The sequence below is a fragment of the Piliocolobus tephrosceles genome, chromosome 13 (genome assembly GCF_002776525.5).
Source record: "Piliocolobus tephrosceles isolate RC106 chromosome 13, ASM277652v3, whole genome shotgun sequence".
Lineage (NCBI taxonomy): Eukaryota > Metazoa > Chordata > Mammalia > Primates > Cercopithecidae > Piliocolobus > Piliocolobus tephrosceles.
The window spans coordinates 13,218,064-13,243,815 of record NC_045446.1 but is presented as its reverse complement, the minus strand read 5'-3'; the positions used below and the strand labels follow the sequence as shown (position 1 = coordinate 13,243,815).

General features: G+C 37.5%; 1 protein-coding gene across 1 annotated transcript; it reads left to right on the top strand.

Moving 5' to 3' along the window:
* Positions 1 to 1,022: 1,022 nt before the first annotated feature.
* Positions 1,023 to 21,518, top strand: MS4A14 (membrane spanning 4-domains A14). The gene is given in 7 exon segments (XM_023215502.1): positions 1,023 to 1,160; positions 2,292 to 2,420; positions 4,833 to 4,883; positions 7,323 to 7,472; positions 10,150 to 10,248; positions 19,829 to 21,334; positions 21,336 to 21,518. Coding segments are annotated over 7 exon segments (2,145 nt in total). The 3' UTR covers positions 21,408 to 21,518.
* Positions 21,519 to 25,752: the final 4,234 nt, after the last annotated feature.

Here is a 25,752-nt window from a genome sequence, read left to right as displayed (position 1 = left end):
CAAAATTTCTAAAGGCAGTTTCTGTTGTTTTAATTAGTATTTGTGTAGTTCCAACCAGGAAGGATTTGACTATCATTAGTTTTACTTAACTTTATGAAAGCTAAAATATTATCTATTATAAAGGGGCAACTCCATCTGGTCCTATAGCATCTGTACTACTGATTTTCTTTTAATTTGAAAATGCAAAGAATTGTTTAATGTTCTTAAATGTTCTCACTACAGAAAAAGAAAAAAGATAACTACGTGAGATGACGGATATGTTAATTAGCTGGATTGTGGTAATCATTTTGGAATGTCGATGTATATCAAAACATGTAACACACCCTAAATATATATAATTTTTGTCAAATATACCTCAATAAAGATGGAAAAAAATTGAGATTCAAAGTTAACTACTGATTTTTATAATACAGAGGAATATGGTTAAACAGTAAGTTAGAAAATTCATCAAGTAAAAGTGAGAAACTCCTTTCGAAGGAGGGCAGAAGCATAGTTGAGTTTAAAAAACATAGATTTTGGAGACAGGGCAAGTTGAGTTTACCCCTTCCCCGTCCCGTATGCCTTTGGGTGACATAACCTTGCTGTTCCTCAGTCTCAGCATTGTAGAACTGTTAAGGGAATAAATGTTCGTGCATGTCAACACAAACAAAACACCTTCTACACAGTTCCTGGAACATAAGAAATATTCCATAAGTTTTAGTTCCTTTATAACTCATGAACGTATGTGTAAAGACTTGTTTTGTATATACCATCTTATTCTGTGTTTACCATATGTTTGTAAGCAAATTGACAAGAGAGTAAGTCTTCTGGATACAGTACTTTTCACCAGGAAGATGGGGGGCTGGGCATGCTCTAGAATTCTAAAACTCTGTGACTCAACTGTGATTCTGAGGTTCTACTACTGAGTCATCACTAAGGGCTCATCTCTAAAGGCTCCCTGTGACTCTGGTGGAGAGGTAGACCATGATCTGGGCAGCAATGTTTGCTCACTCTTTCTTTTACTAGAGTTCTGCCATTGAATCATGGAGTCACCATCCCAGGACAAAAGGCCAACTCACGTCATCACTATAAAACCAAATGAAACTGTATGGACTGCATTTCCCTACAGACCTCATAGCTCTCTGCTGGATTTTCTGAAGGGAGAGCCAAGAGTCTTGGGGGTAAGTCCTCTCCAATCAATAGATCTTCCCAAAGGGGAGGAAAGAAGCTCATTGATTCATGTATGTCTGCAGAGATACCTCTGTGCTATTATTTTCAGGGAGGGAGTTAATTCTACTTTTCCCCCTTCACATTTCATGAGAAATTAGTACTGATCTTTGAATCCCAGCAGAGGGGGAAGCAAGAAACTAGTATGATTTTTTAAAATATCTCATTGAGGAAGTGACTTCAGGGTGTGGTGGAACCTCCCTTGAAGCTAAGAAACCTTAAGTGCAGAGGTTTGACTTTCCCTTCGTTCTCTTAAAGGAACTGGGAGTGCTTCAAAATCCATATTCAAAGCTCCACAGTGAACCAAATGATAAAGCATACAAAACGTTTTTCATCACAAATGCACCCGGGGAGAGCTGTATGCACAGCCTCCATCCTTTGTACAAACAGCAAAAATCGTTACTTGGGGTGCCATGGCCCAGAGATGTGGCCTGGGGACAAAATCTAGACTGCTAGAGAAGTTGCGGCCTGAGAACCACTGCTGCTATTCTTTTCCCTGCAGACTCCTGCAAGCTGATAGGCCCACTGGGCTATTCTTCTCCCTAGTCGGGTCCTTGGATGAATGGAAGGTGAAATGCAAGCTCATCCCAGGTTCTCCACTCATCAAACTTTTAAAACTTTTAGACAACTGGGAACAGCCCCAATTCCAAAAGCCTATACTGAATGCTGGAAAATGCAGGGGGTGGGGGGCTGTTAGGATAATAATAGGAAACAGGTGAGACAGAAGAAAAAAATGTAAAGATGAATAGTTTGTAGTCCCTGTGCTCAAGAAGCTTATAATCTGGGGGTAGTCAGACATGTACTCAAATCTGTCTGATACAAGATTAATTGGTAACACCAGGGAGGAGAGAAAATAATAAAGAATAAAAGTGAAGGATTTGAAGTTGAAGGATCCAGGCAAGCAAAGTGGGAAGGAAACACATTGAACTGAGTCTCTTAACAATCTGAGAATGATTGACAAATGAGAGAGGAAGGCATTTGGATGGAGGGAAAAGTGTGCCATGGAGGCACACCCTGAGGGACCTGGGGTAGCCCACAGGGGCTTGGATACTTGTAACCTCATGTACCCATTTCTCTCCTCACAGGCTACCCAGATCCTGCTTGCTCTAATCATTGTGGGCCTTGGAACTATATTTGTACTTAATTACATCCGTTTCTCCCAAAGATTTCCCCTTGTTGTCCTCACGGGATATCCATTTTGGGGAGCACTTATTGTGAGTACTTCAGAAGCTTTGGAGAAATTGCTATAAAGATAGATTTGAACTGCTTCACATGCTAGGATAATGAATTCCATAGATATGGCCCTCCAGGAGACCAAAAAAGGCAGTTCCCTTCATGGCAAAAGAAGCGACTCCATTTGGTCATTGCACTACCATCATCATTGTAATAACTACTCTCAGGTGCTTAAAAATTTCCAAAGCCTTTGTGTGTATAGTAAGACATTTGCTCCTCACTACTAACCCGGGAGACTAGATGCACAAATATCCTACTTTCTCCTTTGCAAATAAGGAAACCGAGCTCAAAAGTAGAGAATAACTAAACATATCTAGCTAGCATTCATGAAATCACAGACTCTGAAAGCTTTAAAAGAATTTTCAGATTATCATTGCTCATCCTCCTTCTTAGCCCCAGAGACAATTTTATGAGTGGCACTCATCTAGATAATCATATAGCCATAAATATTATACTTAGTACAGTGCTATTTCTATCCATTCCCCACAGCCTGGATTCCTAATTTTGTGCCATAAAAGTTAGGGACAGACTCATTAGAGCTTCTCCTACTGTAACACACACTCCTGAGAAGACAGCAATATTACCGTCTGTTTTAGTTGTTATATTCTGAGAATCTAGAATCATGCTTGACACATACTGTGCATGAACGAATGAATGAGTCAATCAATCAATCAATGAACAAATAGGTAAAATAATGAATAAATTAGGCCACTATCTCTGACTATTAAAAATCCATAGTCTCTTTTGATAAACAGAAATATTCCATGCCTTTTCTATAATGTGCATTTCAGAAACAACCAGCAGTGTTTTCATTTTCCCAATATACATAATGTAATATTCAATATGATTTTCAAACTGTACACGCCATACTGTAGAAAATCAAACAGACCAACCCCTCACTTTCTCATTTCACAACAGAATTGTCCCAGTGTGACTCTGTGTAATCTGCATGTGTGAGTTAAAATGAGGTTCTGGTCTGCTGCTTTTGAAAACTCTACTTTTCACTTAAAGGATATTTACTGAGCACATACCGTGTCTTCGATAGCATCCTAGGTGCTGAGAGTGAGAATACTGGAAAACAGCTCCTCTCTGAGAGAAGTGGTGAATTGTTCTTAGATTTAGACAGTTTGTCATCTAACTGGGAGACTAGACATGAAAAAGCCAAAAGTAACCCCAAATATTTGTTCCTACATTTGTGCCAAGTGCGCTAAGAGAAGAGTTCCAGGTGCCATGTGAAGGTTTAATAGAGGACTCACCTGACCACGGAGGTCAGGGAAGTGCTTTCTGCACAGCTGCTCACTAGGCAAAGTGGGAGAAAAGCATCCCTGGCAAAGATAAAGCATGAGCCAAGGGCTTGATGTGGGAAAGAGTAACCAAAAGAAGACCAACGAATCTATCGTGATGGCACAAAATGAGGCTATAAAGGTAGGGTGTAACCAGGTTGTGCCAACACTTTAGTCATGTTAAGAACATGGAACTTCAATGTGAAAGCATGGGAAATCCACTGAAAATTTTTAAAGAGGATAGAGACATTTGAAGACTTGTTGAAGTATCATTGTGTTTTTCGAGTGAGAAATTAATTCAATTATAACAGTAAACTTAGGAGAATCCAATGAGAGGAGGCTGCAATCACGTGGATGAGGAAGGAGTTTCCCTGAACTAGCTTGGCGGCAATGCAGCTAGAGATGGAAAGCCTTGAGAGTGACTTGGAGGTAGAAGTGACAGGACTTGGCAATCCAATGTGGGAAGTGAAGTGGAGGGAGGTATCAAAGGTAACTTTCTGATCTCCGCAAGTCAGCTGCAGATCCTTGGACTCTAAGACCCAGATGTCCCCAAGGTCCAAGTCAGTTCCCACAGGGAAGGTTCCCATCCCCAGAACATTAAAAAAGTAAGGGGCTCCACATGGAGTGACAGAGTTCTCATTTTCCTGAGGTGGCACTAGGCTCTACGCTCATGGGAAATGAGGGACTCTGATAACTATACTAGATATCAGTCCCCGTATCAGCCTTTAGAGGGGTCTTCCTTGAGAAAGTCTCCCTTCACCTGCTCAGAACAGGCACAGTTCCTCCTCTTCTCTTCAAGACCCAGAGCTCAGGAATCTTTTTTTGGAGCCCCAGTTGGACCAAACATCTGGGTGGTGTCCTCTGGATCTTAGAGGAGCCTGCTTGTCCCAGTTGACCCTGGCGGAGAGCGCTTGTTCAGTGCTGAGTGAATTCAGCAGAGTTTCTTCCTACCCTACCTATGCCTACCTTCCCTACTCCCTGATGCTCAGGTGGAAAAATTGGATGGTCTTGGAGATTCACAAACAGATATTTTGTGAATCCAAGAGAAATTATCTTGCAAGGTGGTCAAACACATCACCTGTTAACTTTTGTCTCTTGTCTTCTTAACAGTTTATTCTTACAGGATATTACACAGTAACCAATAAGAAGTCAAAAATTCTGGTAAGTCACTTAAACTACATAAATTTTAAAATCTATTGTTTTCTTTCATCTTTATGTATAAAGCCTTTAGTAAAGTTAACTGTCAGGAAAATCTGTATGCGTCAAAGTTGCAGTTCAGATCATCCCTATTTGCCAGTGCCACTCTTTCCCCCATAGACATTCTTACACTGGTTCCCATTTCCCTGGTCAAGTAAACTAAAAGAGTTGTTTATTGGAAACCATTCTGCATCCCTGTAATTCATTGTTTGTAATTAGGGGTAATTCCCTGCCCTGCACTCCCAGGACCCAGAAATATTGGACAACATCTGAAGACATTTTTGGTCATTACAAGTGGTGTTATTGGCAACAAGTGAGTAGAGGCCAGGGACATTTCTAAGCATCTAAAATGCACAGGGCAGCCTCCCCACAACACAAAAATTAGACAACAAAAAATGTTTATAGTACCAAGGTTAAGAAACCTCGCTCTAACCAAACCCAATCCTAAGATCTCAGTAATTCTTCCTCCCAATCCTAGCCCTATCTCCAAAACCAACCGAGGCTTTTCTTTAGAGCCTGTCCAAGGTCTGGAAAAAAGAGTTTGGGCATTGATGCTGGATTGTTCTAGGATTGAACCAAGGCTACCACTCACTTCTGTGTTAACCTGAAGGGAAAAGTACCTACTCCCAAGGGTTATTTTGAGGGTTTAATGAGACATTACTTATAAAAGGCATGATGATGCTTAAATGTTCATACTCCTTTCTAACCACTCTGATCTCGTTTAAGGTCCTGGGGATGTGGGCCTCTCTGAAAGTCAGTTTAACTCTGTTCTTATGGTCCTCTGCCAATTTCCTCTAGGGATAGTTACAAGCCATAGAGACATTCTGAGGGGAGGGGGAATAAATGTTTCCACCCCTGCTTATGGAAATACATGCAGACAATGCAGATGAAGCCCCAAATGGTGTTCTCCCTGTATTAACTTCCTTCCAGAGCTGAGAAATAGACTATGGGTAAGGAAAACCTACTCCTGACTCACTGAGAGCTAGGCAGATGGAGATGGGCAGGAATTATGGGGGCAGGATGCTGATCCAGGCATCAGAAGACCTGACTTTTCATCACAGCCCTTTCACAAACCGTGAAAGTGATTGCTCACAGTCACTTACTTCCTGAAGTTCATTTATCTGTAAAATGGGGATAACAACAAGTGTCCTTCCTACATCACAAAAGTATAATGAGAATCAGAAGAGACTAGGCTGGGCATGTTCTTTGTCAAGCCCAATACACATGAGGGATTGATTATCTAGAGATCTTAGTCAGTAAAATGTCCTATGGGAGCCAAAATAGAGCCTTGAGAAAACAAGGGGGCTAAAGACCAAGAGAGAGATGGCCTATATATATGTTCCTGTGCATTTTTCTGCCAAAGTGCCTATTAGCAATTAAAAACCTGGGACTGAGGTAAACATTAAGTCACAAGTACACTTTCGAGGTTTGCCACGTCAAGCCACAAACTGTTCCGGAAAGGACTGGCTGTGTAAATGCATCATTGTATTTTCCACCACAGTAGTCATAAGACAATCAGTGAAGGTACAGCAAATACCTGATGAATGGAAAGGGGAAGCTTTTCTTTATTTTTCCTTTAAAAGAGTGATATCAGTCCTGGGAGTGGGTAGGAAGGAACAAATCGGATGATCCCTTTCCTTGAAAGGAACTCAGATATACATGCCCCGCCCTTCCCTCCCCCCCAAAAAATAGGAATGAATAAAATAAATTGGGTGGGGCAATGTGAAATATTCTTATTGGAACACTGAGTTCAAGAAAGAACACTTTTAAACTCCAGTCCAAATAGGTTAACATCTTTAAATGTTCATGATTCTGTTGATTATCACTTGAATTCTCCCAGGGAATGACTGTAAACTGCGTGATTGCAGGATGTCACCTCTTTTGTTCATTTTTGTGACTCCAGGGCCTAATGCAGTACTCACATGTATCTGGTGCACATTAAATATTTATGAAATAAATGAATAAATGGGTACTACCCTAAAAGGTGACACATTCACATTTTTAAAGGCAGAAATTGAGATTCCAAGAGATTCGGTTGCTTGCATAAGGTCCTAGTGAAACTTGGACTTGAAATGAGGTTTCATTTCCAAGCAAATATATTTGCTAACACATTGTACTGCTTCCAGATTATGAAAGATGGTGGGATATGAGATAAAATGGGATGAAGTGAACATTTTCTTTAGCATTAGCCATAGAGCATCCTTGGCCTATTCTAAAACTTAGTTTGTCTTGACTTTAATGAATCAGAATTTAGTTTATTAAGCCTTCCAATCATACTGACCTGATGGAACAACTCTTCCCTGAGAAGTATCTGGAAAGATAAAAGCATTAAGAATTTCTTACAAGGTATTTTTGCTTTGGTTTCAATTTTGTTTATTTTATTATTTTTTAACTATCTTTCAGGGTCAAGGTGTCATGAGCATGAATGTTATCAGTTCCTTGGTTGCGATAACTGGGATTACTTTAATCATTCTCAGCTATAGACATCAAGACAAGTACTGCCAGACATCTTCCACTGAAGAAATATGTGTTTTAGGTAGAACTCTTTTCATTGTAAGTGGTCTTATTTTGCATGATGAATCTCTAAAATCTTATGTGAACTGTGTCCGTGATGTAATGATTCATTGATTTTTATTTCATTAACTGAAGTTGTGTGAGCATTTGAACTGATGGTTGAGAAAGGTACTGTGGGGTTATTGTTGCAACGATTAAGGAGCGGTATTTTCTGGACTTGAGTCCTGTTCGCCTAAGTTTGTCACCTTGGCCTAATATTGTATTCCCTCTAAGACTTGGTTTTCCTCAAGTGGAAAATGAACATAATAAGAATGCTTACCTCATGGGTTGTTGTGAGGATTGCTTAAATTAAAACAGTACCTTGCACGGTTAAATAGTTAATAGGTTTAGCTAATACAATTATTATGGACACAGATTGAATTAAATTTTACTGTTTCAGCATAAATGAACAAAATGATCTAAAAGTTTGCTCAATAACACTAAGATCAAAATACAGTGGGGGAAGGTATTTAGAAGTCATTTAATAAAGTAAGGATTTTTATAAGCTTAAGACATACATTATTTCACATAATTGTAGCAATTTGGTTCATTAAAGCAGATGAGAGACCTTTTACCAGGAAATGTAATTGTCTGCACAATCTAAAGTATTTATCTAACAAGTAATCAATGACATTATTTTTAAGCATGTCAGTGACTCCAATAGGCCTTTCTCTCTAGTTCCCTAAGCAAGTCCTGGGGTTTTATTTTATTCCTATCAGCTATATCTTGAGGCTTGGGTTCTATAATTTGAAGAATATTTGAATCTGCTGAAGGGAAATAAAGTGGAATCACAGAAAATGGTCTTTCTCAGTAAATAAGAAATGAGAACCTAGCTCCTGAATACAAGAGTTTATTTAATCCTCACAATCACTCAGTGAAATGGTCCTAGGGAACCGCTCATGTGTTCTGAGATAAATTCTAAAATTAGACTTATGAGAGATTACTAAAGAAAGCCAGAAAACAACATAAGCAATAAAACTCTGTTCTAACTGGGCCAAGAACATGATACAACATTGTAATTCTTGGCCATTGCCGAATGGACAGAAGCCTACTACTGTTTGTTATGTTGGTATATACAAGGAAGAACTTGTATATACAGAAAGGGTTAAATCTTCAGATATAGGGAATTCTGCTGTTTCCTACTCTCCATGGATGGATATTTCAAGATTAGTTACCTGCATACAGAACCATGAACAGTCTCTTCCTGGTTCTCACTTATATAACTTAACAATTTCTTGCTGTAACCCAAACATCATAAGCTAAAAGAGCCAAAACAGTGGGCTTTAGATGTCTCTTGGGCTGACCCCTGTCTTAAAGACCAATCTATTTTCTATACTGTGGCCAGAGTAATCATTTAAAAATGTAAATCTGAGCAATTACTTAATGGCTTCCTGTAAAACATCTGATGATTAAGACCCATATCTGAAGGGCCTTACCAAACCCTGTAACACCTATCCTACCTACCTTTCTGACATTATTCCAGGACTTCATTCTTCTCACTCCACACTCTGGCCACCTCCTAGAATCCCTTAATGTGTCAAGTATCCACTGCCCCAAGATGATCATAGGATCAGCTTCTTCCTGCTTTGAAGGGTCACCAGGCCAGTTATACAATTAACTCATCCTCATACATAAATCTCAACTGAAATATAAGGAAGTTCTTCCTGACCACACCTCTACGCTCATATCTGCATAGATCCCCATTATAGTAGCGCATAGCTCGCAATCCTTCTTCACAGCATTTATCACAATTTAGTTAAGTAAATAATTATCTAATTACTTCTTATTGTCTGCCTCCCTTACCATGATGTAAGTTCCACAAAATCCAAGACCCAGTATATCTTGTTCAATGGAGAAAGTGAGTAAATTGCATACAATGGGGTCTTCATACATTTCAGTTTTACCAACACATATTGAATATCTAAGATTTTTGGTGTACTACAGGGAAACCAAGATGCAGAAACACACTGGGTTCAAGCAATTCTCCTGCCTTGGCCTCTCGAGTAGCTGGGATCACAGGCATGCACCAAGAGGTTCAGCTACTCTTGTATTTTTAGTAGAGACGGGGTTTCTCCATGTTTGTCAGGCTGGTCACAAACTCCCAACCTCAGTTAATCCGCCTGCCTTGGCCTCCCAAAGTGCTGGGATTACAGGCATGAGCCACCGCGCCCGGCTGACCTTGGATCCACTTTAACCCAGGTCTTTCTGTCTTCATAGTTTAAACTTTTGAGGCACCATAAGGTACCATGTTACTTCTCAATCTAAACATTACCTTAAAGCAAAATGGGCAAAATGGCCATCTGTGGGCTACATCCAGCCTGTATGTATGTTCTATCTGGCTCTTTAGGGAAAAAGAAACAAAATAGGCATTATGGTATACATGTTCCTACATGATAACAATTGGCTGGGATTGATGCCTCCTACGAATGCTATTACTCTCTACTCTCTCCTTGTTTAGTTCACAATGGTTGCCCAGCTCCCATGGACATTGGACTTTGCTTTCCCTGCCTTATCAGAAAGACATAAGATGAAACTTGTGCAATGTCTGATGGCTACAGAACCATCCAAAATATGGTTTTCCCATACTTGGTGATACAGTGTAAGGGGTTCTCAGCTTACATATTTAAAATAACCACTCTCATTTCAAATGCCATTTATTTCTCCTCATTATTTGCAGGGAATTTTGTCAGTCTTACTGATCATCAGCATAGCAGAGCTCAGCATCTCTGTGACTATTGCATCCTTTAGAAGCAAGTGCTGGACACAGTCAGATGAGGTATGTTCTGATGTCTCTTAATATTATTAAGAGAACAGGTTCCTGTTCCTGTTGGGATACTGCACACAATGATGTCTGGTTTATTAGCAGGAAGAGCAGCAAGCTCAGATGCTGAAGTAAAACATCTAAACTTAGGAAGGTCAGAGAGGGGCAAGCTTAAGATTGAAGCTCACCCCACCATCTGAAACAACTATGCTTTCACTTCTTGTACTATCTGCTTTATATTCAGTCATCTTTGTTCAGACATAGCTCTTTATGTCCCTGCCAAAAATATGTAATATCAGACTTAATGGGATCCCAAGTTACTGTGACATGGGGTGTGTATTCTTGGATCATAAGATGTGTGACACAGTTCTACCACCAGAAAAGAGGTAGGGGAAAAAACTATTAATACTGATACTACATAGTATTTATAATAATTGTTATAGTTTATATTTACAGAATTCTGACTATGTCAGTCACTGTTTTAATCACTGAGCACCAACTTAATCTTAACAAAACTATAACATCTTTATTTTACATATGAAGGAAGTAAGGCACAAAGAGGCTGAATAACCTCTCCAGTATCACATAACATCAGGATTCTGACCCTCGTGGTGTGTCTCCAGAGCCTGCCTGCTAAGTCCCAAATACCAGTACAGGCCTTGTGATTCGTGGAGTTTTCATTTCTCTGTTTTTGTTTACATCAACTTTATAGAAGTATCATTTATAAACAACAAAATGTACCTATGTTGAGCTACCATCACAATCAAGGTATAGTGCATTCCTATCATCCCAAAAGGTTCACTGAACCCCTTTGCAGTCAATGTCCTCATCACCTAGATTGGTTTTGACTTTCCAAAATTTCATACTCACAGAATCATAAGTAAGTACTCTCTGTATATGGCTTCTATGGCTTCTTCCACACAGAAATATGTTTTTGAGAGTCATCCATGGTGTTGCCTCTATCAAGAATCCATTCCCTTTATGTGTGGGTACATCACAATTTGTTTATCAATTTACCTTTTTTTTTTTTTTTGAGTCGAGATCTCACTCTATATTTGAGTCGAGATCTCACTCTATCACCCAGGCTGGAATGCAGTGGCACTATCTCGGCTCACTGCAGCCTCAATCTCCTGGACTCAAGCAACGCTTCCACCTCAGCCTCCCAAATAGCTGGGACTGCAAGCGTGCGCCACCACCCCCAGCTAATTTTTTTTTTGTATTTTTTTGTAGAAATAGGGTTTTGTCATGTTGCCCAGGCTGGTCTCAAACTCCTTGGCTCAAGTGATACACCCACCACGACCTTCCAAAGTTCCGGGATTACAGGTGTGTGGCACTGCTCCCGGTCCATTTACCTTTTGATGGGTATTTAGATTGTTTAAAGTTCTGAACGATTATCAATTAGTTACTGAGAATATTTGAGTTCATATGTTGATGTGGACATATTTTCGTTTCTCCTGGAGTGTTGCATCTAGGATTTGATTGCGAGATCGTATGGTAACCAGATGTTTAACTTTATAAGAAAATATCAAACAGTTCGTCAAAGTGGCTGTATTGCTTTCCATGCTCATCAACAATGTGTGAGAGGGACAGTTGCTCCATGTCATCATGAACACTTGAAACTGTCAGTTTTATCAATAATTTAGCTATTTTAGTGCGTATGTAGTGGCACCTCATTGTAGTTTTAATTTACATTTCCCTGATGACTAATGATGATGAGACTCTTGCTATATGTTTATCATCCATTTGTGTAACCTCTTTTGAGATGTCTGTTCAAATATTTAGCTGAATTTTATTGGAATATCTTCTTCTTACTGGCCTTATAGCAGCCTAATTAATTCTTAATACAAATCCCTTACACATATTTGTTTCATTCTGTGATTTGCCTTTTCATTTCAAAAGCTTCTTTCGAAAAAATAAATTTGATGAAGTTCCATTTATCGTTTTTGCTTTTACGGTTATGGGGTTTTTTTGTGTTCTGTTTAACAAAGTTTTCCCTACCCCCAAGTCATAAAGGTTTTCTTCTATCTTTTCCTACAGAAGTTTTATCATTTCAGCTTTTGTGTTTACATGTATGGTCCATTTTAACTTAACTTTTGCATACAGTTGTAGGGTAAGGTTAGAAGTTAATGCACATTCTCCCTCATGGAGATATCCAGTTGTTATAACGCCATTTGTTGAAAATGCAATGCTTTCCTCCGGCACCTTGGTATTTTTGTTGAAAATCAATTTACTTATTACTTATTTTAGGTCTCTTCTGGATAGTTTATTTTGTTCCTCTGGCCAATATGTCTATCCTTCCACGTATTCTACACTCTCTTAATTTCTGTATCTTTAGAGTAATTCTTCTGCATTGTGGTGAAATATATATGACAGAATATTTATCATTTTAGCCATTTGTTCAAATCATTGAATATATTAATAATGTTGTGTAACTCTCACCACTATCTATGCCCAAAAATTTTTCATCATCCCCAACACAAACTCTGTACCACAAAACAATCACTCCCTGATTCTCCTCCCGATTGCCCCTGGTATCCTCTATCCTACTTTCTATATTATGAATTTGCCTTTTCTAGCTACCTCATATAAGTGGAATTCTTCAATATTTGTCCTTCTCTAACTGGCTTATTTGAATAAGCATAATATTTTCAAGATTAATCCATGTTGTAGCATACATCAAAATTTCATTCCTTCTATGACTAAATAAAATTCCATTTTGTGTATATACCACATTTTGCTTAGCCATTAATTTGTTGATGGACACAGAAATTCCTGCCTTTTGCATATTGTGAATAACGCCGTTATGAACATAGGTGTAAAAATATCTCCTCAAGTCCCTGTTTTCAATTCTTAGGATATTGAATATATATCCTAAGAGAGGATATATATCTAAGAGTGAAATTCCTGGGTCATATGGAAGTTCTATGTTTAATGTTTTGAGAAAATGCCAAACTGTTTTTCACATTGGTTGCACCATCTTACATTTCCACCAGCAGTGTACAAGGATTTAAATTTCTCCACATCTCCATCAATACCAACCAACAGGGGAAAAAGGAGAGCAATTATTTTCAATTTTCAATTTATGATTGACACATGGTAATTGTACTATATATGGGGTACAGTGCGATGCTTCAATGCATGTTACATTTTCTAATGATCAAATCATGGTAATTACCACATTCATCACTTTAAACATTGATCATTTCTTTGTAGTGACAATATTCAAAATTTTCTCTTCGAGCCTCCTGGAAATATACACTACATTGTTATATATCCTGGAAATACACACTACATTGTTACTTGCTATAGTCACGCTACTATGTATAGATCTTATTCTTACTATCTATAGTAAGTGGGAACTTATTCTTCCTGTTTATAATTTTATATCCATTGACCAATCTTTCCTGGTCCTCCCAACCTCCCTACCTTCCCTAGCCTCTGCTAACCACTATTCTAGTCTTCACTTCTATGAAATCAACTTTTTTAGATTCCGAATCTGAGTGAGATCATGCAGTGTTTGTCTTTCTCAGCTTGGCTTATTTCACTTAATATAATGTCCTCCAGGTTAATTCATGTTGCCACAAATGACAGACTTACATTCTGGTTTATGGCTGAATAGTATTCCACTGTTTGTGTGTGTGTGTACATTATATATGTAATATATAATGTATGTATAATATACATATATTACATTTTCTTTATTCATTTATCTGTAGATAAGCATTTAGGTGGATTCCTTATCTTGGCTCTTGTGAATAGCACTGCAATAAATATGGGAGCACAAATGTTTCTCCAACTGTCTTCATTTCCTTTGAATATATACCCTGTAATGGGATTGCTGGATCATATTTGTTTTTATCATGGCCATCTTTCTTTTCTTTTCTTTTCTTTTTTTCTTTCTGTCTTTCTTTCTCTCTTTTTCTTTCTTTCTCTTTCTTTTTCTTTTTTCCCTCCCTCCCTCCTTTCTTTCTTTTTTCCTTCCTTCCTTCCTTCCTTCCTTCCTTCCTTCCTTCCTTCCTTCCTTTCTTTTTCTTTCTTTCTTATACAAAGACTCTGTCACTCAGGCTAGAGTGGCACAAGATCACAGCTCACCACAGCCTCAAACTCCTGGGCTCAAGTGATCCTCCTGTCTCAGTCTCCTAAGTAGCTGGGACAAAAGGCATGTGCCACCACAGCCAGATAAATTTTTATTTTTGTAGAGACAAGGTCTTGCTATGTTGTCAGGGCTGGTCTTGAACTCCTGCCTTTAAGCCATCCTTCCACCTTGGCCTTCCAAACTGCTGGGATTAAAGGCATGAGTCACTGCACCAGCCCTACATAACGGCCATCTTAGCGGGTATGAAGTGGTATCTTGTGCTTTTGATTTGCTTTTACCTAACGATTTCATGTTGAGCATCCATGTATACATCTTCTTTGGAGAAATATTTTTTTTATGGTATTGCCTGTTTCTTAATTGGGCTGTTTGTTTTTTGTTGTTGAATTGTAGAGTTCTTTATATATTCTGGATCTTAGTCCCTTAGTAGATAAATGATTTGCAAATATTTTCTCCTATTCTGTAGGTTGTCTTTGCACTTTCTTGATGACCTTTTGTTGCACAAAAGTTCTTTATTTTTATGAAGTATAATTAATTTATTATTTTGTTGTTGTTTTCTGTGCTTTTCTTGTCACATCCATGAAATTATTCCCAAATTGCCATGAAGATTTCTTCCAATTTTTTTCCATGAAATGTATAGTTTTAGCTCTTAGGCTCAGTGTTTGATTGATTTTGAATTAATGTTTGTATATGGTATAAGGTTAGGGTCCAACTTTATTCTTTTGCCTGTGGATGCCCAGTTATTCCAGCATCATATGTTGAAAAGATTCCTTTCCCCACTGAATATTCTTGGTGTCTATGTTGAAAATTGATTCACTATATATGTGATATATGTGAGCATTTATTTCTGAATGATTCCATTGGTCTATATATCTTCCCTTATGCCAGGTACCATATTGGTTTTTTTTGCTTTGTTTCATTTTGTTTTGTTTTTAAGATGGAGTCTTGCTCTGTCGCCCAGGCTGGAGTGCAGTGGTGAGATCTCAGCTCACTGCAAATTCTGCCTCCTGGGTTTAAGCAATTCTTCTGCCTCAGCCTCCCGAGTAGCTGGGACTGTAGGCATGTGCCACCATGCCAGGCTACTTTTTGTATTTTTAGTAGAGACAACGTTCACCTTATTGGCCAGGCTGGTCTCGAGCTCCTGACCTCAGGTGATCCACCTGTCTCGGCCTCAAAGTGCTAGGATTACAGGCATGAGCCACCGCACCTGGCCCCATATTGTTTTAATTAGTGTAGCTTTATAGTATGTTTCAAAGTTGGAAAGTATAATAACTCAAACTTTATTATTCTTTTTCATTGTTGTTTTGGCTATTCAGGGCCTCTTAAAATTCCATATGAACTTGAGGATCCATTTTTCCATTTCTGAGAAAAAGACTGTTGGAATTTTGATAGAAATTGTATTGAATCTGTATATTTCTTTGAGCGGCACTGACATCTTAACAATTTTAAATCTTCTTATACATGAACACAAGATGCCTTTTCATTTATTTAGGTCTTTAATTACTTTCAGCAATGTTTTGTATTTTTTAGCATAGAGGTCTTTCATCCCCTTGGTTAGATTTATTCTAAAGTATATAATTATTTTAGGTGGCATTATAGATGAAATTGCTTTTTAAATGTTCTTTTTATATTGTTTATTGCTGTTACACAGAAACAACAATGATTTTTTGTGGGTTGCTCTTATATCTTGAACCTTGTTGAATTCCTTTATTAGGTCTAGTAGCTTTCTTGTGGATTTGGGAGGATTTTTTATATAGGAAAATCATGTCATCTGAAAATAGAGATGTCCTTAATCTTTTCTTTTCTAATTTGGATGAATTTTATTTCCTTTTATTTTCTAATAGCTCTAGCTAGAGCTATACAATATTGAATATACAATATACAATATTGAATAGCAGCACTGAAAGAAAGCATTCTTATACAGTTCCTGATCTTAGGGGGAAAGCTTTTAATCTTTCACCACTGAATATGATATGAGCTGTGTGTGTTTTATAAATAAACTTTACATATTGAGGAATTTTGCACCTCTTCCTAGTTTTATGAGAGGTTTTCTCATGAAAGGCATTTCATCAAATGCCTTTTCTACTCCAAGTGAGATGATTGTGTGTGGGTTTTCCAACATTATATTAATGTGATGTGTTACATTTGTTGATTTTCTTATTGCACCATCCTTGTATTTTGCTTATAAATTTCACTTCATCATAGAATAATCCTTTTCTAATATTTTGTTGGCAATTTTTATATCTACATTATAAAGGATATTAATCTGTAATTTTCTTTTCTTGTGACATAATCTGGTTTTGGTGTCACGGTAATGGTGGCCTCATAGAATGAGTTAGGCAAATTTCCCTTCTCTTCAAGTTTTCAGAAGAGTTTGAGAATAATTTTTTTTTCTTTACATTTTGGTGGAATTCACTGGTAAAACCATCTGATCCAGAAGTTTCCTTTGTTGGGAAGTTTTAGATTACAAATCTTTTTACTTGTTACGGATCTGTCAAGACTTTCTATTTCTTCTTGAATCATTTTAGGTAATTTGTGTGTTGCAAGAAATTTGCCCATTTCTTATACAGTATCTGATTTTTTGGGATATAATTTTTTACAGTATTCTTTTACAATATCTTTTCTCTCTATAAGGTCAGTAATAATGTCCTCACTTTTATGTCTTGTTTTAGTTGTTTTATTGTCTTTTTACTTTTCGGTACAGTAAGGGTTTATCAATTTTGTTGATCTTTTAAAAGAATCAACATTTGGGTTCATTGATTTTCTCTATTGTTTTTCAATTCTCTATGGAGATTTCTCTTCTGCCCCACTAAAATTGTGCTAGAGTAATTCTCAAAATCAGATAGTGTAAATCTTCCAACTTTGTTCTTTTTCAAAATTGTTTTGGCTGTTCTAGGTCATATGAATTTCCATATAAGTTTTAGAATTAGTTTATTGATTCCTACAAAAATCTTGCTGGGATTTTGGTTGGAATTGTACTGAACCTATAGATAATTTATAAACAATTTACTTCCTAGTAATATGTAGTCTTCTGATCCATGTCCATGAAACATGTCAATATTTTCTTACATCTCATTTCATTTCTCTCAGCATTATTTTATTATTTTCAATGTATAAGTCTTATGCATACTTTGTTAAATCTATCTGTAATTATTTCATTTTTTCTTGATATTGTACATGGTATTTTTAATTTACTTTTAAATGTTCATTCCTACATATAGGAATGTAATTTATTTTTATATACTGGTCTACTATGACCTTTCTAAACTAACTTATTAGTTCCCATAGCTTTTTAAAATAGAGTTCCTAGAATTTCTTAGTAGATAACCATTTTAAATATTAATAAAGACATTTTTACTCCCAAACTTCATGCCTCATTCTTCTTGCCCTATTACACTGTGTAGCCCCCAATACAATGTTTAAAATAAGTGATGAAAATAGTCAATCTTTCCTTGTTCTTGATCTTAGGATGAAAATGTTCAATATTTCACTCTTAAATATGATGTTATTTGTAGGTTTTTTACAGAGCAAATTTACTCTGTTATGCAGATTTTTAAAAATCATGAATGGGTATTGGCTTTTGTCATTTTTCATCTTATGCTTTCACCTTTATTGCATTATTTGTATATAATACAACTAGAGGAGAGTACAAATCCTGTTTTAAGCCCTTTAGAAACAATATTAAAGTAAGTTACTCACACTAAATTGCTCTTCAATTGAATTCAGTGAATACAGATCTTTAATCCACTAATGGCATAGTAACGTGCAAAGTACAACAGGGGATTCAAAAATAATAAAATATGTACCTTGATCTCAAGAAAAGGAAAGGAAAAGTGAACTCTACATTTACAGAGAAATTTCTCTGTGCCAGTTTCTGTGCTTGAAAGTATTATTTCATATGGTCTTTAGTCATAGCCATCCTGAAGTAGGAAGTAGGTGAAGTTATTAATACAAGAAGCATAGATCAGAGAGGAAAGCACAAGACCTTGGATTCAACTACAATGTTTAAATCCTTCCAGGTAAACAGCTCTATGATACTGGTCTGGTTATTTAACATCTCTGAACCTCAGTTGCCTCAATTCTAAAAGAAGGATAATAACTTTATAGGGATGTCATACTAATTCTTTGGGATGACTTTGGAACTTTGTCTAGCATCTGGTAATCACTGAGTTCTCATTAATGATGAGGAAATTTAAAATCATAGCACTTAAGAGCTTGAATAAACAGAGAAACTATAATTCATTCTTCCAAACCTCTTTTTAAATGAAAGAATAAATTAAAATTCACATGAAACAAAAGTTTGAGGATTCTTAGAAATATAGAAATCTCTTCCAAAGTACCATTTATACTCACATAAATAGTCCTTCAATAGAGATGAAATATAGGTGTGAAAAACTAATTAGGAGAGTGGGAAATACAATGTATTATGTAAGAGAATGTGTAGATTCTCAATCTAGGCCTGCTATTAGCCAACGAGGTAAGCATAATTAATTCATTTAATCACTGAGTTCTGATCCACTTCATCAAATAGAACAAGTAGTCTATTCTGACTCTATGAATTACCTCAGAAAGGTGTAATCCATGGAGTCAGAATAAAAAGCAGCAGGTTGTGCTGCAGTAACAACCTCCTAAAAATTATAATAATAACATGAGAACTAATGGAAAGCATTGCAGGTTGTATCAGATGCTGTCACTTAGCTGTTTCAAAAACTCCAATAGCTTTCTCTTATTTGTAAAGGAAAGTCCAAACTTCCTAGCCTAGCATACCATCTAATAATATCAGCAATATCTAACTGTTTACCCTCTGCCATCACACCATGCCGTATCACAATCTTGTGTTTTTGTACCCGCTATTCCACTGCTGCTTCTACCTGGATTCTGACTCCTGTCTTATTTCATCTTACCGTCTATGCCTGAGTAATTCCTACTCAGCTGTTAAGACACAGATTAAATATTGCCTCTTCTGTAAAGCATTTCCAGGTTGTCTCAGAATCAGGTCATCTTCTATGTTTCCATAAAGCACTAAGTATCTATTTATATAATTGCATTTGCTGAATTGTATTACTATTATCTATTTATATGTTGATGTACAGATAATTGTGAGCACCTTAAGGGAAAAACCCACATATAATTGTCTTTGATTCCCAGCATTTAGTTCATCTAGGTGATCAATAAACCACTACAGATTAAGCATGAATATATGAATATTGACTAGATGATATAAAATGTCTCAGAAGCTTTATAATATTAAGTATGGGAGGAATTTTTGAGGCAATCTTAATCAAATTCCTCGGTTCAATATTTGAAAAACTAAAAGGTGATGACTTTTCTAAAATAATACCAATAAGTTGATAGTAAAGGCAGGGCTGGCATTTGTTTTCTGCCTTCTCATTTAGATGTTATTTCCTATCTACTGTCTTAAGTCAGAGATGAAAAGTAACTTGGAAAAAAAAATCAGACATGATTCTGTCATATTAATTACCCTCATCCTTGGTTTTATAGGTCCTGTTTTTCTTGCCTTCTGATGTTACTCAAAATAGTGAACAACCTGCCCCAGAAGAAAATGCTCAATTACAATTTGAGCTTCAAGAAGAGTTTTCCAGTGATGATTCAACAACAAATGCACACTCTGTTTTCTTTGGAGGCTATGCTTTCTTCAAGTTAAGACTCTCTAGAAGTCCTTTAGTCTCCCAACCAGGTAATAAAGGTACGGAATTTGTGCCAGATGAACAAAAGCAAAGTATCCTTCCATCTCCCAAATTTTCAGAGGAGGAAATTGAACTAAAACCTTTGCCTGCTACATTAGAGGAAAAGCCCTCAGAAAATATGCCCATTCAGCTCGACTCTACATTTAAACAAATGAAAGATGAAGATCTACAATCTGCTATTGTACAACCTTCCCAAATGCAAACCCAGTTTCCGCAGGACCAAGCTGTGTCACTCCAAGTTTTTCCATCCCATTCTATACTAAAACTCGAATATCTGTCACCTGAAGACTTGCCATCCCAAGCTCTACCAGTAGAAGGCCTGTCAGAACAATCCATGCCATCTAGGTCTACAACATCCCATGACAAACAGTCTTATAATCTGACAGCTAATGACCTGCCCCCTCAAGGCATACTATCCCAAGACACACCATCTCAAGATATGCTGTTTCCTGACATGACATCCCAAGACATGAAATCCCTAGATATGCTATCTCAAGACACATCACCCCACAACATGCCACCCCAAGACACACCTTCCCAAGATATGCTATCCCAAGCTCTATCAGCGCACGCCATATTACCTGAAGCCTCAACACCCCATATTGTGCAGTTCCCTAAAATACAACAGCTACTTCAGCAGCCCCCAGATCTTCAACCAGAAAACACTGAACCTCAAAACCGGCAAATTTTACAAATGTCATATCAAGATATTAGATCAGAAGTTATGGAAGAGACCAAAGAATGGAAATCTCAGGAGGAATTCCATAGAAGAAAATCCTCAAGACGGCATTCCTTAAACCAGCAAACCAAAGCCTTGCAATACTTAAGGAGATATTCTTTAGACATGCAAACCAAAGGCCATAAATCCTCAAAGAGGCATTCCTTAGATCAGCAAAGCAAAGGCTGGCAATCTCCAAAGCGGAAATCCTTAGACCAGCAAATCAAAGACTGGCTATCCCCAAAGAGGCACTCCATAGATAAGCAAGTTCAACTTAATCAAACTACAGAGCAACTCCCAGATCAACAAGTTGAAGATCAGCAAGCCAAAGGGGAACGACACCCAGAAGGACAATCTAAAGATGGACAAGTTAAAGACCAGCAGACTGATGAGGAGCAACCCTCAAAGAAGCAAATCCAGGATCAGCAAACCGAAGACCAGCAGACCCAAGAGAAGAAATCCCCGAAAGGACAATCCCAAAATGTTCGAGCCAAAGGACAGCAAGCTCAGGTGGAGAAAGTGCCAAAACTGTTATGCCAAGATTCAGAATCCCAAATACAGCAATACCAATTCTGGCAATACCCACAAAAGCAGTCTCCAGACTGGACAACCCAAGACTGTCAATCTTTTGGCCAAAAATCCCCTGAATGGATAACTCAAGGCTGGAGAAACAAAGATTATAAAGCAAGAGAATGGCAATTTGAAATGCAGCACTGGCAAACACAGGATCCATTAGAGAAAGAAGCCCTAAAGCAGATAGCTCTATACCGCGAAGTCCAAACCCAGCACACAACAGCCCAACATAACCTAGAATATCAAGCCAGTCAAGATAAAGACCAAGAAGACCTTCAATCCAGAGTTACACAGAAAGGAGATATGTATACTAGAGACATCAAACCAGAGGACATGAAATGTACAGGACAAGCCTCAGGAGACCTGCAATCAGAAAACATGAAGCCAGATTTTCATTCTTCTTCTGGCCAAAGCTCAGTACAAGACACGTGTGTAGGCCATTTGTCCCATCTAGATTCAGAACAAGATGTGCAGCCAAGCACTTCAGCTTCCTCAAATTCATATAAAGAAGATGTGAATTTAACTTCTACTTCATGTGGTCCAAAAGAGGAACAGCAATCTGAAGACTCTGACTAACATGCAGAATCTACCCAAGTGCCTCACTGCCCCCGTTAATGGAATTAAATTAGGAAAAAACAATATCGTCTCCTCCAACCTGCATACTCAATTGTGGTTGCTACCTAATTAGCTTACAAAAAAATGAAGGGCATGCTGAGCACTCAATTTGTTCTTACTGAAAATAAAATGACAACAAACCGAATGTTAACACTGTATCATCACTTTCTGTATGTGAAGAAATAATTCACATGTATACTCCTTGTCATCAAAGTTAGTGCTTCAGTTTATAATCACGACTTCATCTTATAACTTAATATCTAATGGCCCTCCTTTGGTGTGATGCTAGTATTTTTCGTCTCCCCCTTTTGGCATTATAGGAGTTCAGAAAATCAACAGGGAAGTCTGTGAAGGCTCTCTAAGGGTTCATGAACCAAAAGAGTCAGCAAGAAACAACAATTTCTCCCATTTCCCTGTCTTGCTGTTTCCAATCCTCTTATTTACTCTCCCTCCTCATATCTATGTTGAGAATATATGGACTGAGTTTGTTCAATTGTTAATGAGGTAGAATGTGGCAATGAATACAGAATGTGACAGATGGAGTGGGAGGGATTAAGAGATATCTAGAGATAGGAAAGTAGAAATTAGGAAAGAACAGAGATGCAGATGTCATAATAGAAAATATGACATAATGTATTGTATTGAGTGAAGCTTCAGCTCCCTTCTTTATGCCTGCATTTACTGATTCTAACTTCTCAACCCTTATGATACATAATTTCATCCTCTGTCATCAAAGGAAATTGTGTTATCAAAAGCTATCAGTTACCTCAATCTTCCAAGCCTAATCATGTTTTTTTTTTTTTTCAATTCTCTTTCCCTTTATCTCTTTGGTACATTTGGATACTGTCCCTTTTTTTTTTTTTCAATTTTTATCACTCCCATTAACTTCTGTGTTTTGTGCTTCCTGTTTCAAAAATTCTATAATAGGTATTTCTAGGGATCTCTCCCCAACTTTATTCATATTTTCATAATGACAATGCACTATTACAGTTCTCTCACCATCTTGTGAATAATCCAGACTGTGTCATATTTGTGTCTTCTATAGAATTTCAGCACAGAGTCTTGATTCAAGAATACATTCAATAAAACATTTCTAAGGGCATAAATGGGAGCTTGGCGTCTCTACTGACAGGTGAACGGAGAAGTTATATGTAGTAGTATAATAAGATACAGAGCTCCTTATGACTGGCTATATGTTCCTTGCTGCCTGTGCCTTTGTAGTAAAATGTTAGCTTCCTGAGCTTCACATGATTGCTTGACCTTGATAGAGTCCTTATCTGAGTTAGCCTCTAGTTCCTGAATGACCACCACCTTGTATTTAACTTACTCTGAAAAATACTAATAATTTCTATCTTTTGCTTTAGCTAGATTAGCATGTGTTTCTGTAGTGCCTATGTAAAGAGTTTAACTTTCAGTCTACAAACTCAGGTGTTTAGGAAGAATATATAAACACACACACACACACACACACACACACACACACAATTTTATATCAAATTCTTTGAGAATCTAACCCATACAGTTACTCTTGCCAATTCATCCCTATATCTACCCAACATACACACATACACATTTCTGCAGAAATGTACAAGGATCCTGGAATCTTAAACAGTGCCAAGTCACTGGAGAGACAATTTCCATCATCAGTGACTAGTCCACACCAGTTACCACTGAGAAACTTATAGGCCCAGTTCAAATATACCTTATGTGTCCTGTGAACTTGTTGCTTCTATGCTACATTTGGAACACAGGAATTTTTCCAAAATTGCAAGAATACAATGCCTATGGGTTAGACTTACAATGTGAGAATGGAAGAATGTAAAAAGCACTTCTGAGGTCTTTCCATCCCACTGAAGGAGATGCTAAGGGGCAAGCCAGAAGCTTCCAAAGCCCCCAGAACCCATAGTTAACCTTTCTAATCTACAGAAGTCTCTCTTTCCTCTCTGTTTCTCAAAGGCATTTTCCCTTGACCTCTCCTTTCTCAGACACCTAATACTGTCCTGTCAATGAGTTTGGGTCTAAAGTTGACAAAATCGAATGTGTTTAAGATCCATAAGGAAATATAATGTTTGAAGTATCTGTTTAAAAGACAAAATGCAAAAGGCTGTGGGAAACTAGAAAATTTATGATTTGCTTAAAGGCAACCTATTTTTTTTTATTAAAAACTGTCTTATTCCAAATATAATATGTCTTTCCTAGAATATGTCAGGCTTGTTTGTAGTAAAATTGGGAAAAGTTGATTTAAGATACTACTGCCTTATACACTCAGATCCCAAGAACTGTGGAAAAAAATAAGTTGGCTGCTTACAATTGCATTTTCATTTACTAGAATCAATATCCTACAGCTAACTTACACTTCCCAGCTGCCTTGCATCTAGGTAGGTGAGAAGGTAACGATTGCCAATGGAATATAAAGTTTGACCCCTAAAATTGCCAGTATTATTTCTACAATATTTTTTTCCCTTGTGCACTGGCCAGATGTAGAGAATCTAGGATCCACAAGATCTTGAGTCTCTAGAGAATGGAGCCTGGTCCATAAATCATGGTGTAGATTACTTCCAATTTGAATATTCAACTGGATTGTGATCTAAAAGAAAAACCCGTATTAGGGCAAGGAATGCATAGAGCTGTTTGGCTAGAAGGTAGTCTAAGCTGAGTAATAGAGTCTTTAAGGCACAAAAAAAGTCAAATCTTGCTCAAAATGGCAGGAATCTTACTCGTATCTCCTTGTGTTAGTTACCTACTGCTACATAACAAATTGCCACAAAGGTAGCTGCTTAAAACAACAAGCTTATTATCTCTCAGTTCAGAAGCCCAGGAAAGTTTGGTTAAATTATTTGTTCAGAATATCACATGGCCAAAATCAGAGGACTGGCTAGGGCAGTGGTTCGGGGGTTGGGCTCCTCTTCAAAGTTCACCCATTGTTAGAAGAATCCAGTCCTTGTGGCTGCAGGACTGAGGTTCCCATTTCCTTGCTGGCTGTCAGCTGAGAACTGCTCCTGCGTTCCTTCTCATGTGATCCCTTCCATCTTCAACCTGGTAACAGTGTGTCAAGTCTTCTCAAACCCAAATCTGACTCCCTCTCCTGCATCTGGTTTTAAGGAGTCATTTTATTACACTGGACTTACTCGAATAATCCAAGATAACCTATTTTAAGATAAATTGATTAATAACCTTAAATTTCTGTGCTCCTTTTCTCACTGAAGTAACCACAATCAGGAAAGACTGTGGGCTCCCATAAATAGTACACATGGAAAAATACACATAATTTTAAAAATTAATGTTTTCCTAATTTCTTAGAAACACGTTTGACTTTTAAAGCGGGAACTAACTGAGTTGGTGTTTTAAAGAGATTACTGTGGCTGCAGTGTGGAGGATGAATTGGAGAAAGATGGAGGCAGGGAGTCAATTAGGTCTTGAAATAGTGAAGAAAGAGATACTAAGTGACCTAGGGATGTATAGAAGAGTAGAGACTAAAATGATAACTCAAGAGTAAAATTGTCATGATGGGACAGGAACTAGAGGTGTAGAATTGAGGAAAATGAAGAATAAACCATCTTCTCTAGCTTAAAACATTAGCTGGCTGAGACATCATTACCATCAACAAAACAGAGGAAGAGGCACAGGTTGGAGCAAGAGTAAGGGGCATAGTCAGTTTTAGTGTGGTGTATTAATCAGGGTCCTCCAGAGAAACAGAACCAAGAGGATTAGATAGATAGACAGACAGATACAGATAGACATATAGAAGACAGATAGAAGATAGATGATAGATAGATAGATAGATAGATAGATAGATAGATAGATAGATAGAT